General features: G+C 48.2%; 6 protein-coding genes across 6 annotated transcripts; 2 read left to right on the plus strand and 4 right to left on the minus strand.

The window, feature by feature from the left end:
* Positions 1–769: 769 nt before the first annotated feature.
* Positions 770–1,579, minus strand: BDV27DRAFT_147809 (alpha/beta hydrolase; the record flags this gene model as incomplete). The annotated part of the gene is made up of 2 exons (XM_032070814.1): positions 770–1,108; positions 1,196–1,579. 2 exons carry the CDS (start codon positions 1,577–1,579, stop codon positions 770–772), a joined length of 723 nt encoding a protein of 240 aa, XP_031924535.1.
* Positions 1,580–4,250: 2,671 nt separating this feature from the next.
* BDV27DRAFT_160698 (uncharacterized protein) lies at positions 4,251–4,604 on the minus strand (the record flags this gene model as incomplete). The annotated part of the gene is made up of 1 exon (XM_032073081.1): positions 4,251–4,604. One exon carries the CDS (start codon positions 4,602–4,604, stop codon positions 4,251–4,253), a length of 354 nt encoding a protein of 117 aa, XP_031924536.1.
* A 96-nt stretch (positions 4,605–4,700) lies between these two features.
* BDV27DRAFT_160699 (Zn(II)2Cys6 transcription factor) lies at positions 4,701–6,314 on the minus strand (the record flags this gene model as incomplete). Its single annotated transcript, XM_032073082.1, has 5 exons — positions 4,701–5,172; positions 5,224–5,658; positions 5,715–5,960; positions 6,024–6,130; positions 6,210–6,314. 5 exons carry the CDS (start codon positions 6,312–6,314, stop codon positions 4,701–4,703), a joined length of 1,365 nt encoding a protein of 454 aa, XP_031924537.1.
* A 796-nt stretch (positions 6,315–7,110) lies between these two features.
* On the plus strand, positions 7,111–8,846 carry BDV27DRAFT_166965 (Ytp1 family protein; the record flags this gene model as incomplete). Its single annotated transcript, XM_032074331.1, has 3 exons — positions 7,111–7,276; positions 7,328–8,631; positions 8,682–8,846. The coding sequence occupies 3 exons, from the start codon at positions 7,111–7,113 to the stop codon at positions 8,844–8,846; spliced, it is 1,635 nt and encodes a 544-aa protein (XP_031924538.1).
* Positions 8,847–9,853: 1,007 nt separating this feature from the next.
* On the plus strand, positions 9,854–11,154 carry BDV27DRAFT_166966 (glycosyltransferase family 32 protein; the record flags this gene model as incomplete). The annotated part of the gene is made up of 4 exons (XM_032074332.1): positions 9,854–10,286; positions 10,352–10,507; positions 10,566–10,925; positions 10,981–11,154. Exons 1-4 carry the CDS (start codon positions 10,008–10,010, stop codon positions 11,152–11,154), a joined length of 969 nt encoding a protein of 322 aa, XP_031924539.1. The 5' UTR covers positions 9,854–10,007.
* Positions 11,155–11,929: 775 nt separating this feature from the next.
* Positions 11,930–15,169, minus strand: BDV27DRAFT_160702 (Alpha/Beta hydrolase protein; the record flags this gene model as incomplete). Its single annotated transcript, XM_032073083.1, has 4 exons — positions 11,930–12,081; positions 12,130–13,708; positions 14,748–15,087; positions 15,156–15,169. 4 exons carry the CDS (start codon positions 15,167–15,169, stop codon positions 11,930–11,932), a joined length of 2,085 nt encoding a protein of 694 aa, XP_031924540.1.
* Positions 15,170–16,822: the final 1,653 nt, after the last annotated feature.

Here is a 16,822-nt window from a genome sequence, read left to right on the forward strand (position 1 = left end):
AATAAAAAAAAAAAAAAAAAAGAGGCGTAGCACTGTACTCCGTACCCTCTCTGCACTAGATTCTAGCACCGTGTATCAGCACTTTTTAAATGAGTAAAGAAGCGACACGTCATATATTTGCTCCATTGAAGTGGTTCCTCTTTAACACTGGTTCCAGTTAAAGCAAATAAAGCCGGTGGGTTCCATGAATCCGCGTCTTGAAGCAAGCATTCTAGACCGACAAAATAGCGGTAACCTTGCCAAGACTGTCGTGGATCAGTCTCAAAATCTCCGATCGTTGACTTTCCTTTGTGTCGGTAACGAATATCCTGGAGCCGCCTTTTCACATCCTTGGATTCCTGTGATTATTGGGCGACAGAGCCAGAGCGTTGGAACTGTGCGCGTTAGTTGCGTTAGAAGAAAATGTTGGAATCCAGCCAGATCCCATCACTGCTCGATCGGTGCCAACCCAATCACTGAACCACACATTAAAAGGACAGCAGAAATGCGTTAGTTATATCGCCACTGATTCCTTACATGAACCATCGGTCGCTAATCATCGCTCTAGGATTATTAAGCCTACATGAACACGCGCTATCAATTCTCTCTGTCGGACTGCTTCTCAAACCCTGAGTTTTGCGATTGTCTTCCAAGGGCCAAGAAACAAGTCTTGGCTTCGTGTAGGTTCCCGCGTAAAAATAATCGGTTTTATTCTCAATCCTTACTCTGAATTTTAACTCAACCTTTTTTCTTCCGGATTTTCACCCTTACTGTTGTGGACTTGCAAACACTACTTTGCAGCCAAATTGACCACAATTTCGGCAGTTGAATCAGGCATACTCAAGAAGGGACTATGGCTCGCGGGTATCCTTATAACGTCCATGCTCGCGCCCGCATTCTGCACATCTGAGATCATCTTCTCTTGTATGCTCACAGGAATTGCCCGGTCGTCCTCACACAATATATAAGTGGCGGGAATGTTGCGAAAGGCTTCATGGGTGATTGGGTTGAGCTGTGCGGACGCTGGCTGTGGGACAAGTCGTTCCGCCCAGAAAGCGGCTTCGTCGTCGGGAAGATCCTGGTAGAAGACCGAGGCAGCATCGGGAACCCGCGCCATACCTTGTTCATCCTGGTTTGCATGGAGTGGACATCAGCAAACTATGTCTAAACAGTACGGCTGGGGATACGTCAGACGAGCAAACAGATTTAAACCTACACAGACTATGAATGGGGCCATAGAGCCACCACACATATCAACAAGATTCTTCCCATAGAACGGTACAAACGCTGCCAGGTATATCAAACGCTGAATCCCCAGCCCTTCAAGAGCGTCGGTGCCGACCATTCCGCCATATGAATGCATCACTGCGAAAACTTCCTTTCCTTTCTGTACCAGGGACTGAGCTATGTCTCGGATCAGAGCGACATCGTCCTCTATGGTTTTTGTCGGGGTGATGTCTCCGCTACAGCTCGGTAAGCGGGGGCATACAACTTCCGCGCCGCGATTTTCGATGGCCTTGCAGAAGGTACCGTACAGCTCGGGATAATGCCATGACCCATGGATAATTAGGAAGGTCGGCAGTCGTGGTGCGGTGGACATCTTGCTTCGTTTATTTGTCGCGTTTGACTAGCGAAAGGCGGGGTTGTCAGTTACACTGGCATCTGTATATATCTGGCTTTCGCAAGTTGGATTGAAGTGAACTCGGTGGGGGTTTATATCAGTATTACCGGGGATTGGTTCGAAGGTTACGTCGCATTTCCGCAGGAGAGTACTCCGTAGCAATGAGGATTAGTGTGCTGGCAAGTCCGTTGAGAATCTCTCGGCTCTTGTCGGGTTGTCTGAGGATCGACTCGGTATATCCTTACCGATTACGGACAAGCGGTGCTGCACGGCCCATTTAGTCCATTTCATCCAGTAGGATTCTCAATGTCGTGACGTGTAACCAGAACATTAGCCACGAACAAGTCAGTCAATGAGGATCGAGTTAATTTAGGGCTTTGGAGTGCCAGACTCGCCCGCCTGAAAGAGGATGCAGAGAGACAAACATTGCAAACAGGGCAAAAATACCCAAGCACAGGAACTACTAAACTGGACCACATTCTTTGATTTTCTGGAAATCACTATCCATCGTTCAATGATTATTGAACATGCAGATCGACGATGCGGGGATACCGGTCGGGGGCTCCAGTATAATCGGATATTCACGGTCACAGGATCACAGGATGAACACAATCGTGAGGTGATATGTGCTCGGTCAACCCGGCGACCAAAGTCCCCATCAAAGAGGATGGTTCTCCTAGTGGTTATTGCTCGTTTTATGAAAGACTGATCCGAAGCTTTGCCTAAGTTCGGACCTCAGCCAGATCGCTTTTGCTAATCTGTTATAGAGAGGGCTGTCTATCGATGTATAAGCAACCAACCTTCAATATCATGAGACAATCTTAATCAAAGGTTGAAAGTATTGTCATTCTTTGTGTCATAGGCATTGATCTGGAATATTCACTACGTATCCAGATCCCTTTGCGCTAGGACGCGTGATATCTATGTCTTCCGTTAGCGATATCGCGTTCTAGAAAGGAAACTTTACCTTTTGATGGCTTCCTTCAGGGTGTCCGGGATACAGTAAGACACGAAACGGAATCTCCTCGGACTTGCAGTTCGGTAGTCGACATTACGATACCAGCCTTGGAGAAGTGGTCCGTGAGTGGTCTTTTGCGCAGCCTAGCCATCCCCACTAGTTTCGCGGTGAGGAAGGTAGGCGCTCAAGTCCAGCCTTAGAAATGAACCGGCGTTTCTAAGAGACTATCAAATATTGGCTTATACGCAAAAGATAACTTGATATCTGGGGCACTATACCTTTTGAGATTAATTAAGGCCTCTGGGGAGAGGAGGTCCTCCGCTAGTAATCTGCTTCGGGGCAAACAATGATGCAACCTTTGCAAGAACGTCGCATGACGGCGAGTGACTGACCAGATGGCACGTGTTGCTCTCGTAAAATCTTCATTGTGGGATATGACGCATCCTAGTCTCATCTTGTCAGCGCCAAAGTCCTTTTGGAAATGTTTACAGCTGTCCTATCCCAAGGTGTGGCCAAATTAGTCACTTACCTTTGATATGCTATAAAGCACATGGACCTGACTAGGGTCAATGATCCCGGTAGAATCTATTGCTCGGACTGGTTCAAAGATCTCGGGATCAGGGTCATGGTGCTCGTCAAAAGACAGTGCGTATATCTCGTCGCTAATTAGATGGATTCCCTTCGAGGCGCAGCGACGCGGCAACTCAGTAAGTGTCTCACGAGAATAGCATCGGCCTACTCAGGCACAACCTGTTTAATAGTTATACACACGAAGGCAACCCCGGAGGTGGAACTAACCTACAGGGTTAAGAGAGCTACATGTAATGAGAGCCTTGATATTGATTCCCCGTACTCTCGCAGCTATCGGCATTTCTAGCGATCCACATTCCTACATATTCACTAATTAAACCCGTAAGGTCATCATGCATCAGTCACTACTTCGCATCAGTGCCACGAGTTGTATGGGCTTCCGGAAAGACTTCACGGATTATTATGGTCACCAGTCTTATGGTCTCAGCATCTTCAAAACTGACAGTACCGTTTGGATCTGTGGTAGTGTTATACTAATTTTGCTCTCCATGACCAAAATCGCCTGTCGCCTAATGCGCTCCTCATCTCGACAACATTACTCCAAGTGCAAAGCTAAAAGACCGAACGTTCGCCAGCGCCCGCGGCCAGACAAGTATTATAGGAATTTAACCCGCTATATTATGAACGATGAGCCAATAAGAAATTATCCTGTTTGTTACGACCGTATATGCGAAGTTATACACGACACACCCAGTGTTAATTGCGTGCTTGTGGCGTATTTCCACCAATAAGCCCTCGTTTTTATGTTGTGACTAGCTATCTCCCAACAAGGTCAAGCTCGTCGATCGACCAAGATTTTGTCAGTCCCGAGAATTAGTACAGTGACTAAGGTTCACACATAAATTGGGCTTTCATAGCATTGGGGCTGTCTACATAAAGCCCTTGGTGCTATCCCTTCCCTACGAGCGATATCATGATAATAGCCTAAATAGCCCGAATAAATGGAATCTGTTAAAGAACTTCCATTGAATCCATACTATGCATGAGTGAACGCACACAACTTTGCTTGTATTTCAAATGAGCTCATTCAACTTTGTGGTGTGCAGATATGTCATGGCCCCATCGAGTCGCAGAGCATCTCAGCGGCCTGAACGAGTTGTATCACGAGGACCCACCAATATTCTCGTTGAGAAATAGTAGGTCATCACCATCCTGCCAATTCACCGGCCATCCCATCGGATCCCATATCGAGAAGTCGAAGTCAAAATGCGACTCGACCTCCGGCGGAACTCCTGCTGCCCCGGCCTCGCGGGATTCGCGTTCCGCTTTGGCAGCTCTGATCATACCTCTGGCCGCAACATCGGCAACGAAGTTATTCGCCATAAATGACTCGGCTTTACCTACGAAGGGTGTGTCTTTGTTCCAGTCTTCGTAGTCAATCATGTGCTCGATGATTCTGCAGACGCGTCCGCATTGATTCCGTCGGTCATTCGCTGTCTGAGATAAATCCCTCATGAGTGTGAAAGCCTGTCGGATGATGTTTCTGATCCCCGTCTCATCGATACACTCCCTGGGTGCCGTCCCAAGAATGCGTAAGAGGAAGAAAACTGCCTAGCTTGCAGCGCGAAACACGTGGAATGTCCCTTTCCTCAGTGCGTCGGGAAATGTAGTCAGGACGATTAGGATGTGTCTCGCCGTGATACTGCTCTGGATGATGAGTTCATTCTCTTGATGAAGGCTTTTCGGGGGCTCGGTCCTTTTACGGTCGAGAATGTAAGCGTACAGGCCCAGCCGCGCGTCAAGGAATGACACTTCATCGGCAGGAGACCATTCGCACGCGTATTTGTCTTGGATCATGCAAAGCTCAGTTTCAAACACCCGCACAAACGGAAGCGGATCTGCCGTGAGTCCGGTGGCCGAGGTCTCACATTCTCCCAGGGCAGCCGAGATCTTTGAGGTGACGAGAGCGATGTGAAGTTGAATCCTCGTAGTCACTGGTACCCCAGCCGTCGAAACATTCAATGCCTGAAGGATGGTGTGGTCGACCCTGATGGAACCTGGCACCCCGAATCTTGCAGTATGCCTGCAGAGGAATCAGCGAGCCCGGGAACAGCTCACGAGCAATCCCACCTACCATTGATCCACGATAAAACAGGACAGCCAGGTCGACGTCCGAGCTTCCGTGGTTCCGATCTCCGATGCCTTTGCAGCAAATAAAAGGAATGGGTGTTGTGGGCGATGCAAACCAAGAGACCGTGCCATAGAAATGGCGACTGCACCGTACATTGAAAATGGCTCCTTGTTCATATCTTCATGGGGAAATGACCACACACAGAGTAGAAGTAAAGCTTGAACAAGGTGGATGGACCGAGTACCAAGGAGGAGGATGTCTGCTACCGATTGCCTTACAAGAATTTGTAACCGAGGGTAGTCAGATGCATACTTCTCGGAGTCTTTGCTCGCAATGGCCAATACGCCCCAGAACAACAAGGGTGCTTTCTCGTAGCTATCGATTATCGTGGCCGGGTCAAGCAACAGCGGGAACCGTGGGTGTAGATTTGAATAATACCTAGAGGAAGGGTCGTGAGCCGGGAGAACATGAAAAATACCACTGGCTCGCCGTACTCTTCTAGCAGTTCTGCCACCACACTGGATGTAAGGTTGACGCCGGTAGCCTCATGGGTGAACCGAGCAGGTCTCTTCCCGCCAAGGCGCAATTCAGCAATTATGCTTGCGACAGAAGAATCCAAACTATGTAAAGGTCCATGCTGTCTTGTCGACGACAAGTCGGTCGGCTCTATACTGGATCCCTCCGAATGGGGCGTCCTGTAAGCAGGGCCACCTTCATCATGTCCATGGCGACGCTTCAGACTATGTATATTTGATTAGAGTTAAAATACAGTATGAAATCTATAGGAATTGGGCTGGCGTTACCTTCTCTTGGAAATCCTCTTGAACGAAGGGTCAACGGAGCACCGCTCGCCTGCTTTTTCGCAAGCTGAGCAAGATGCAGGGAATTTTTGACTGGCATTACATTTCACCTAAAGACATTAATTTACTTTCAAACAGACAGCCTCGGCTCCAAGGACAAGAACCGGAGGGCGTTCTGCTGATTCACACCTTCATCTGCCGACATCGCATACAAGGCACGCCAGACCGGCGCGGCTTGATCTGAGAGGTCGAATTTGCCAGCGAGCGAGCCGCTGTAGACTGAATATTCTCCATTTCGATTGACTAAGGTTAGCTCGTCGACTAGCTACGGTGGTAAACCTCCATCCGTAAATGTACATTGATTCAAACAACAACGTGGATGGGCTGCGTCTCCTGGACATGACGTGTGTTACGAGCCGATCAGCATCGCTGCATCCAGCGTGATATCGCTAACCCTTCTGATTGGCTGTGCTGGAATCAGGGCCCCACCATGTCAGCCTGACTTGACTTACAACTTACTTTGCATCGCAGGGCTTGGTCTCAACGGGACTACACCATTGGAAGACATAGTGGAAGAGATGCGGCTCCGGTCGGATAGAGCAATTGTGTTGCCTAGTACCGGTGCGGTTGTGGCTGACGATCATCCAGCGATCGTTGGGTCCCAAGCGAGCCGGTTGTCGTATACTTATACTTCTCTCAGCCCTATACCATTCCCAGTCTCAACACCACAACCACCAACACTACCCAGTACCACTGTCAGTCCCCGTTCATGTGTGAGCATGACCTTGCTTAGATCGCATCTGAATAGTCCATAAATGATTCATAGTCGTGGGAGCTTATATTTACGGGATTTGGCAGTATCGCTACGTCACGATTCGACAGAGCTTCGATCTTTTGCGCCGATTGAAGCTCTGCCTCCATTTCGACCTCTTGCAATTACCGCAAATCTCTGATTACTTTACACGAGCTTCGCAATAATTTACCCGAGCTTATGCCGCTGTTAAGCCAAGCCGTCTACGCGACGGTTTTTCTAGCGTCCCTTGCAATCGCGCATAATGACGATAAATCAATTATAGACATGGAAGAAAGCATGGATATGCATGCTACCTCCAGTGCAACTGCTCCAACAGCTTCCGTCTCACCCAATGCTCAAAGCGAAGGTCTCATGAGTTACTTCTCCTATGGACAGCACTCCAGCACCATCGTGGCGCACATTGCGCTCATGACCCTAGGCTGGTGCCTTGTTCTACCTGCGGGTAAGCTACTTACTTTCTAGTATTGAAAAGTCAGGACTAACTCCGCGACAGCCGTCGTACTTAGCATTGGCCGTTCTCGCCTTGCACTCCCGTCGCAGTTTCTGTTCCTATTCTTTAATGCCATTGGCCTGCTCTTCGGCATCATCTATAATAGCCAGACTCCCGATCTGTACGAGAACAACGCCCACCACAAGATCGGCTGGATCGTGACATGGCTCATCTGTGCACAGGTCGTTCTGGCCTTGATATTTGCGTATGCTGGTCGTGGCGAGCCCAAGCAGTCGCAATCCAGATCTTTTAATCACGCTACGTTCCTTCCTATCGCTACGGATGAGCATGAACCACTCTACCCAACTAGAGCAGTACACGAATACCGATGGTCCCGCGATAGTGGCCAGGGGACTGAACCTTTATCGCCATCCTGTGTGTCACAAACCGAGGCCGATAGCTATGTAAAACCTGAGGAGCTTCATCCGAAGCCTTCTGGTCTGCGTGACTGGCTCTACAGTTCCCTTGTCCATCGGTTCCCCTTGAAGTGCATGCCTGGAATGATCTCAAACCGTGTTCTATGCAGTTTCAATATTGTATATAATGTTGTTGATCGGATCATTCTTCCCTTTGGCTTTATTGCTATTGCCACTGGAGGTGTTACGTATGGTGGTATCTTCCAGGGTAACGAGGTTTTTAACGGTCTGGCACACTTTATTAAAGGTGGAATCTTCTTCTGGTATGGTGTTCTCACTCTTGGACGGTTTACTGGAGCCTGGGCAGACTTAGGATGGGCCTGGAACAAAAAGCCCCCAGCAAGCATTGTTGACTGGAAAGCAAAGGTTCCCTCCGGCGAGTTTGTGGAGTCGTTCGTCATCTGGTTATATGGTGTTACCAACGTCTTCTTAGAGCACCTAGCCGGCTGGGGGGAAGAGTGGACTGCAAATGATTTGCAGCACGTCTCAATCTCTATTATGTTCTTTGGTGGCGGCCTTGTCGGCATGCTCTTCGAATCCCGGCGTATTCGCGACGCGCTCAACAACACCGTTCTACGACTCCCTACCTATGAATCTGACGATGAGAACTGGCAGCCTCCCAAGTCACAGGGTGTTTCCCTCAACCCGATGCCAGCTCTTATCATCCTTCTGCTGGGGTTGATGATGGGATCGCACCACCAGGACAGCATGACTTCGACTATGGTGCATAAGCAATGGGGTAATATGCTCGTTGGATTCGCGATTGCTCGTGGAATGACATATATCCTGCTGTTCTTGCGCCCACCAACCTCATTCCTCCCGGGTCGCCCTCCAACGGAGATTGTGACTGGATTCTGTCTTATGTCTGGAGGGCTCATTTTCATGCTCAGTGTAAGTGGTTTCCGCAGATCCCATACGCCCTCCTTACTAATTCCGAATAGGCCCGCCAAGTGATCGAAGCCATGGAGTTTTATAAGCTGGACGCCATGTTCACCTTCACCGTGGGCATGGGCTTCACAGCCTTCATTATGTCGCTGGTGGTTCTGGCCATCGCAATCAAGGCGTGGGCAGTGAGGCGCGAGAGGGGACTAAACGAGAGAAGTTGATGGATACTGTATGTTTATACTCACGGCTCTCTCGAGATTTTATATAGGGACTTATCTTCCCTCAGGTGTGGTAATGCAGTAAATTGGTCTAATATTATCTTATCTACCTTGATCTCCTTCCTTCCTCCGCTCCTCGCTAGCCGCCTGTTAATTATTATACAAACTCTGATATTACATTTTACATTCAAAACCTAGATCTAACCATACAAGCACCAAACAAGGATTTTAGAGCAAAATAATAACCAAAGAATAAGGGAAGCATTGAATTTATGTAAGTGTATATAAAGTACTAGCCACAACACAATTAATAAGACCAAAGGTCGACGATAGATATCAGCTCCTCCAATCTATCGATTCGATATATTAAGGTAGGTTAAGCCAGAAACTCGTATTTCAGGATGGAGGGCTCTCTTTTCAGATTCAGGTCAGTGGGAATTTCTTCATCATACGCCAATAGAGAAAATCCTACCAGGAAACATTTCCTGCACAAATTTGAAAGGACTCCTCAGGCTTGGTAATGAAGACGATCTTTATCACCTTGGAAGAAACCTGGCCGATGCCAACACATCCAGCCTTGCATGTATGTGCACACATGATATTGTTCGTCAAGGTCTTGAAGGTGCGTGTTTAACAGATATAACGAAAATAAAACTGTTAACGCAAGTATTAGAGCGATACAGAGGCCATTATGCATGATGCGACTGTGTGATCCCCGCCGTAGGAACCCAGTGTCGTCTCTCGATGGACGATATCCTAACATAAGTGGCGACTTGCTTGATAAATAGGCAGCAGGATAAGAAAGCGTATCTGTTGGCTACTGGACAGTCACCAAGATCCATTGAATACTTGAATGATCTCAAGTTGATATCGGTCAGCTTATTATGTGGGGTACGGCGGCTGGCGCAGCATCCAGCGATCATATAGCGGGACATCCAGCGAAGAAAATGTACCTTACAACTTAGATTGCCCGTTCCTATTTTTAGGTGCGTTTTGTTCTTAAATTGCTTCTCTCGCGATGGAGCTTGGGTTCTGATAGTATCATTTCCTCTTATTTGACTCTTATGTCCCAGCGTTAAGATTTGACCCAATCACGCTCCACGCTACTCTCGAGCTCTTGAGGCCTAGAATTGTCTCCCGACTCGACCGCCACAAACCACCACCATGCGGCGCGGTCTTTTGATTTTTCTCCTGATCAACCTTGCCATTCTTATTCTCCTGGCTCGCAGTGTGTCGACGTTGCTATCGCTGCTCTTCGAAGATGGAGCCGCCGACGCGGTTCACCGCGCCGAGTTGCCATCACCAAACTCCAGCTTGGTCGAGCAACGCCCCCAGATCATCCCTAAGATTATCCACCAGACCTATAAGAACGAGACCATTCCTGAGAGATGGGTTGATGCCCAGCAGAGATGCATTGATATGCACCCAGACTACGAGTATATCGTATGTACGACCCTTGGGTGACCTGACCTGACCTATATCAACATCTGTGCTAACGATTATTCCAGCTGTGGACGGATGGAAAATCGCGCGAGTTCATCGCCGCTAAATACCCCTGGTTCCTCAAGACCTTTGATGGCTACGAATACCCCATCCAGCGCGCAGATTCGATCCGTTATTTCGTTCTGGCCCACTATGGTGGAACTTACATCGACTTAGACGACGTATGATTACCTAGCTAGCAATGGTCGCTCTTGATACAGATAGTCTAACTCTAGCCAGGGCTGCAATCGTCGCCTGGATCCTTTGCTCGCTTACCCCGCGTGGGTGCGCCGCACTGTACCCACTGGTATCTCCAACAATGTAATGGGCTCGGTGCCCCAGCACCCTTTCTTTGTGCGCGTGACCCAAATGCTCCAGCAGCACGACCGCCACTGGGTCCTCCCCTACATCACCATTATGTACTCGACTGGACCGTTATTCCTATCCGTTATCTGGAAAGAGTATATACAAGACTACCCATCCGAGAGGAACCGTGTCCGCATTCTTATGCAAGATGAGTACCAGAAGTACTCCTGGAGTTTCTTCACCCACCACCTTGGAAACAGCTGGCACGGCAAGGATGCGCGATTCATTTTCTGGGTAAGCATATTCTGAAACTCCAGGTCGTTTGATTAGCGCTAACAAACAAACAAAGATGGGCCAACACTGGATGTTCGTCACCCTCTGCGGCTTCCTCCTCGCCGCCGTCGGCGGTTTCTGCCTCTTCTGGGTTTACGGCAGAATCTTGCTCCTAGGGGCCCCGTATCGCTACCACTACGCCAAGGTCCCTTCAGTTATCAGCGATGCGATGGGCCCGGGCGAATGCTAAGCCGCACCGGAGGGATAGTTTCCAATATTTGATCACGGGCCAGTTTACGCGGCAGCTGGATTCGGCTCCCTCAGGGCCACATACGAAGATGCTGTATCATAGCCTGGACAGGAGAAAGCATCGATACCTGCTCAACTCCGCACAGCGACACACCAGACTGGACGGATATCCTCGTCAAATCGGCAGCACTGATAAGTGATTTGTGTAGATGTGGCATTGAGCATGCAACAGTGGAGCATTTGTTGCTTCGATATATACACGATGGAACAAACACGTCGCACGCGGATTGAAGCTGCGGGTCCGAGCTTCAATAGTCTGACACAGATACTAGGAGGAAAATCGGAGATTGTAGGGGATGCGAGTGATCAAACGGAAGAGCTTGGAAACCCGATGTCAAGGCTGTGAGAGACGTCATCGCATTTGCAATGGAGACGGCATTTAGTCCCTAGAAGGTGAGGAGGAAGAACATCTGAATCAGAGACCGCGCATGCGGTAACGCTATCATATATACATATCCTACAGAGCGGTGCACACTAGCTACGGGGGCTACATGTGACTCAGGGTCATGGAAAGCCTGAGGAATAGATAAATAAATAAACCAGAAAGGAGTACTCTTAGCTTTTTGAGTGGTAGAACTACCTACCTACCCTATCTGTCTGCCATCCTGGCCTAGGAAACTGGTCCGGAATGACCTTATCACCTCAGACCAAGGTCATTTCTCGTCCCTTCTCCAGAGCTACGGCGATGACGGTCGCAATCTACCACAGCTCATGAATTAAAACTTATACTCATCAAAGGCATCAGTGACACGTTGGATAATCCCCGACCGCCAGGTATCGGGCTCCACCGTTGTACTTGCAAAACGGAACACCAAATTTGCGGCCGAGCGGTTCTGATATACTGGCCATTGTGTCTTAAAATTCGGCACTATATGTAGTGAGCAACCTAACAGGGAGAAGCAGCAAAGCAACCTACACTGGTGGTTGTTCGGCGATAACGTGCTTACAAAGCTTAACCACATACGGGTCATTTTGTGGCTAATATCTTGTAGTCGGCGCTCAGTTTGGCTATCAAATGAACGGAGGGGAGGAGACGTAAACCCCACTCCATCAGAGTTCCTGAACACGAAGGCAACCTCCTGGAAGTGAGCGGCACCGAGAACCCGAGGGGACAAGCTATTAGGAACAGCCGCAAAGAGATAGCTATAAACGGGTATCCCATATGCCGCCCACATTTGAGTACTATACCGCTTGGGGGCGTTGACGAGGTAGTCACCAATATAGAACGTGCTATATCCATACATTGAGCCATACTTCGAACTAGGGGAGATGAGAACAGTCCCCAAGTCAGCGCGGACTTCACGGATAGGTAACTGAAGATACCCATCCACTATTGCGTCAAGGGTATCGTTGGCAAGATACTTTCCGGCTCCGAACCCGGTGATCACAGCTCTCAGATCGGTCGGCGTGTTGACAGGACCGAACATACCTGAAGCGATATATCCAGTCCCTTCGTTTAAGTTGGACCCGATCAGCAATGGCACTTTCACAAACCTTCCGTGCTTAATCGCATTTGAGGGAAAGTCGGTGATGAATTTCCCGTCCATAACAGGAAAAAAGAATCTTTGCTGGAACGCGTCCTTAAGCGCTTTCACCGGTGCTCGCCGTAGGCACTCAATGGTCCATATTTCGGTAACACACCCAGTAGCGTCGAGAACATCCTGATACATCTGCTCCTGTTCGTCCAGCGGGATGAGCGCTGCTGAACTAAGCGGAGCGCCACTCTGAGTGATAGCAGCGCGGAAAAGTTCATCATCACGACCATCATACGCCAGAAGATGGTATCCTACGGATAAAGCTCCACTAGACTCTCCTTGAATCGTAACACGCGTAGGGTCTCCCCCAAACGCGGCAATATTCTCTTGGATCCAGTGTAGTGCCTTCCGTTGGTCGTATAAGCCAAGATTTGCGAGGCCCGAGCCATTGATCGCTCGACCGGACAGAAATCCAAATCCAGAGACTCGATAGTTGAAACTAACTCCGATCGTGGGAGTGCCCATTTTGACGGACTCCTGTACAAGGAAGGACATATTGTATCGCTGGTCTGCGCTGCCACCTTCTTGTAGTCCACCGCCATAGATGTACACAAGAACAGGAAAGCGAGAGGCGCGGGTCGCCCCAGAAGGGCGGACAACATTTATAGTCAAACAATCCTCATCTTCTTCGTGGCGAAACCCATTCTGTGTGTAGCCTGGGAGAGAGAGAGGCGCGGAGTGACACCAAAATCCGTAAGAATCCGCCTGCCTCGGGACTTCCCACGACTCGTTCAGTGGCTGTGGGTGCTCGTATCGTAAATCGTCGACTGGAGGCTGAGCATATGGAATTCCGAGGAAGAAGTCCTGATGGTACCGGGCATTGTGTGCACCAAGCAGGGTTCCATTGCTGATCTCGACGACGGGTTCCACGGTGCGATTATTTATGTGCCATGATGGGAGTAGCAACTCTACAAGCCACAAATGAGTGATGATTGGAAACCACGACCACATCTTCAGAGACTATCGCATCGCGGGCAAGTCTGAGTCGGACTGACGTTCAATCAAATTGACGTCGCCGGATTCCATTCTTGCCAAGCAAAGCATGTCACATGTCTCTCTCCTGCATGTTTTCAATACTTCATGCAGGAATCTTAGTCGGTGTCAGTCATTCCCGATCCATGATAGAAGCATATGTCATCCAAGGTCATTCTTTTAACCCAACTCCGGTATAGTAGTAAAGTATCTATCCTGGATTGTATCACCCAGACTTTGCAACTCCCGTTTCTACCCAGCTTTGTTATTCCTTACAGCCCTATTATGTCTATAGAGTAGGGTAATATTCTTGCTGGAGTCAATCGGACTAGAATACGAGGCAATCTGGCAATCATCTGTAGCATATCGATGATAGTTCATCCAGGTCTACATTGAAATCGACTGACCACGTCGCAGTAGCAGTAGGCTGTGATCAAAGGGTCACCATAGCCAGCCAGCCAGCCACAATCATAGTGTGAGGCTGACAACAACTACTTATGCAGTGGCCCTGCACCTCTAGCCGTCTGTAGAAATTACAGTGGAACTTGTATATAGTTTGCTCGCCGTCAATCAGCCAGCCCCAGCTATACACTTTGACAGTGCAAGAGAGGAATGGTTCTAAGTTCAGATGAAATGACCTTATTACAAGAGAACGTGAATCCCATTGAGCATCAAATAACCGTATATCACGTTTATGCCTACTTTCTCTTGAGCGCTTTCATTTTCTTCAAATTCCCATTGGTGAGGTGCTCGAAATCATCCTCTCCATGGGTAATCACCCAATACTCGGTCGAGATTTTACTCTCCCAGTTTCCGTTGTATTTGACCTGAATATGACCTACAGATCTCGGACTTCCACCTGGAGACCAAATAACACATATCTATCTCAGGCCAGTCATGCGTGAGTAAATACTTAATTATGCAGAAAAGGAAAAAATAAATAAAAAACAGACAAAATAAGATAATGAAAAGAAACGACCAAGAATATCAACAAGAAACTAGGAAAGGAATGTGCGAAGAAACTTACCCGTTTAGGATCATTAAAGTTACATTCAACCAGCTGATACTCCTTGTCCAGCTTCTTCACATATTCGTCTACCGTGTAATCGGTGGTTTCATCAGGAGGCTGGCTGCTGTACGGGAATGTTTCATTCCGATGAATGTCATTTTTAAGGCGAACATACGCCCAGTTCGAGCAGAGGAAGATTTTTTCATGTTTCGGGAAGTCTTGCCGGTAGACTACTTTCCACCCTGCGGAAAGATGGCCGTCGAAGTGTTCAGGGATCCTTTCGCTTTCGCTTTCGGGAGGATCGCTGTCCGGGATGTTGGTGGTGAGGGGTGTTTGTGGGGGATCTAAGAGTTTTTCACTGTTGTTTTGTTAACCATCACTTCGACACCAGACTTTTCTGGGGTAGAGATGGACAGGGGAGTATACAAGACGTAAGCCATTTTGTATTGGAAGATTATCTTCGTAGGAAGATTTGTTAAGTGGTCTGTGACCCTGTGAGTAAGGAAGGGGTTGAATGCTATGCTTTTATAGCAGCACTAGCTGGGAACAGGAGTATCTGATCACTGCACCATTGCATCACTGTCGTCAGCGATAGAGAGAGTGCGTACGTGTCTTTAGATTTTATAATGTATCTCATGCAGTCCGAATGCGAGTGGCGTTTACGCGAAGGCTGAGGTGTGAGTTGTCAAAGTCCCAATGGATTGCGGAGGTGTAACGTGGGTCTCCACGCTGACTAGTTATATGCGGAGAGTGTCTTTGTGATTCGCATCCCAACTTTAGTCATTGGCCCTTGGTATATTGTAGCTGCTTGTCCAGCTTTTCATGCAGTAGCAGACTAAACTAATTCGGTTTCCACTTGCATGCTACCTAGTAGCTTGCGGGGGATATCGGAGTGGAGATGGCCATCCGATATGTACAGATCATGATCTTCGGCTGTTAAAACAATACGACCAGGGCTTGAACTTAAGCAGTTTTGCATTCAAATAGAGCTGATGTAGTGTTATAGGAGTAACACGGCTGGATTAGGCGATATCAACCTCACCCCAGACATTTGTCGGCCTCTCGTTAGATCCGCTTTGACTCACCAACCAAGGCATATGAGGGTCTTTCCGCGTTGTACTGTTTTGAATGTCCTTACTAAGTTTGAATTTAGAATATAGGTGAGTTAGACTTAGTACTAAAGCTCATTTCTCAATGCCTATGAAATCATTGACAACTCTAATAAGCTCTTTGCGGGTTATCGCATGTCCTAGTAAGGGCCCGGCAAGATATATATTTCTGCGTATGAAGAGATGTACTTGGTACCACATACCGTCAGGACATAGTAACTAGATATCTGTATCTAGTATCGTATATTTATACTACTTTAGTAGGACCTGTATAGATAATTCAGCATGAGCAACCCCTTAAAATAAGCAATTTAGAGAGCGCGCTAAATTACTTCCTCATATCAAGGTTTTCCTTCCTCCAGATTCCAGACTGGCTGAGAGTTGAACCTCGGGCCGTCCCCGCACTAACCCTTTTATGGCCTAGTTGGGCTGATACGTGGCAATAGTGAACGACGGAATAATACGGTAAAACCCCGTTATAAGCAATTAATTTAGGAAGTGATTCAGATTGCTAATAACAGGGGATTCCCTATATCGGGGATACTTATAGAGGGGTTCTACCGTAAGTACACATTTTAGAGGCCTGGACTCCCTATGGGCTATGGCAGACGGTGGATCCGCCCTAGCAGCATTGTGCGACTAAAATATGCACCCTCGGGGGAACGCGGTCGAAGAAAACAGGGAGTCTCTTATTGGTAGATTTCCTACAGGGTGGAGGTGCCATTGGTTGACTTTTCTCCCCGTGCAGAAGAAGAAGAAGGGGGAAAAAAAAATGATGACCAGACGGAACCAATCCAGGATACGTCTGCGGCGCTTGCGAAGAAAGGGTTGGCTCTTGACAAAGGTACGACCCTGCGCGCCTAAAATACAAGTCATTGTTGTTGTAAGCCCTTCTTTATGCCTTGGACAGTTGAAGATTTGAGAATTGTGACGGATGGTGGGCCCCAAAAATCGTAGTCTCTGATCGGAGTGGCTGAAGAGGAA

This window comes from Aspergillus caelatus (genome assembly GCF_009193585.1).
Source record: "Aspergillus caelatus strain CBS 763.97 unplaced genomic scaffold BDV27scaffold_173, whole genome shotgun sequence".
Lineage (NCBI taxonomy): Eukaryota > Fungi > Ascomycota > Eurotiomycetes > Eurotiales > Aspergillaceae > Aspergillus > Aspergillus caelatus.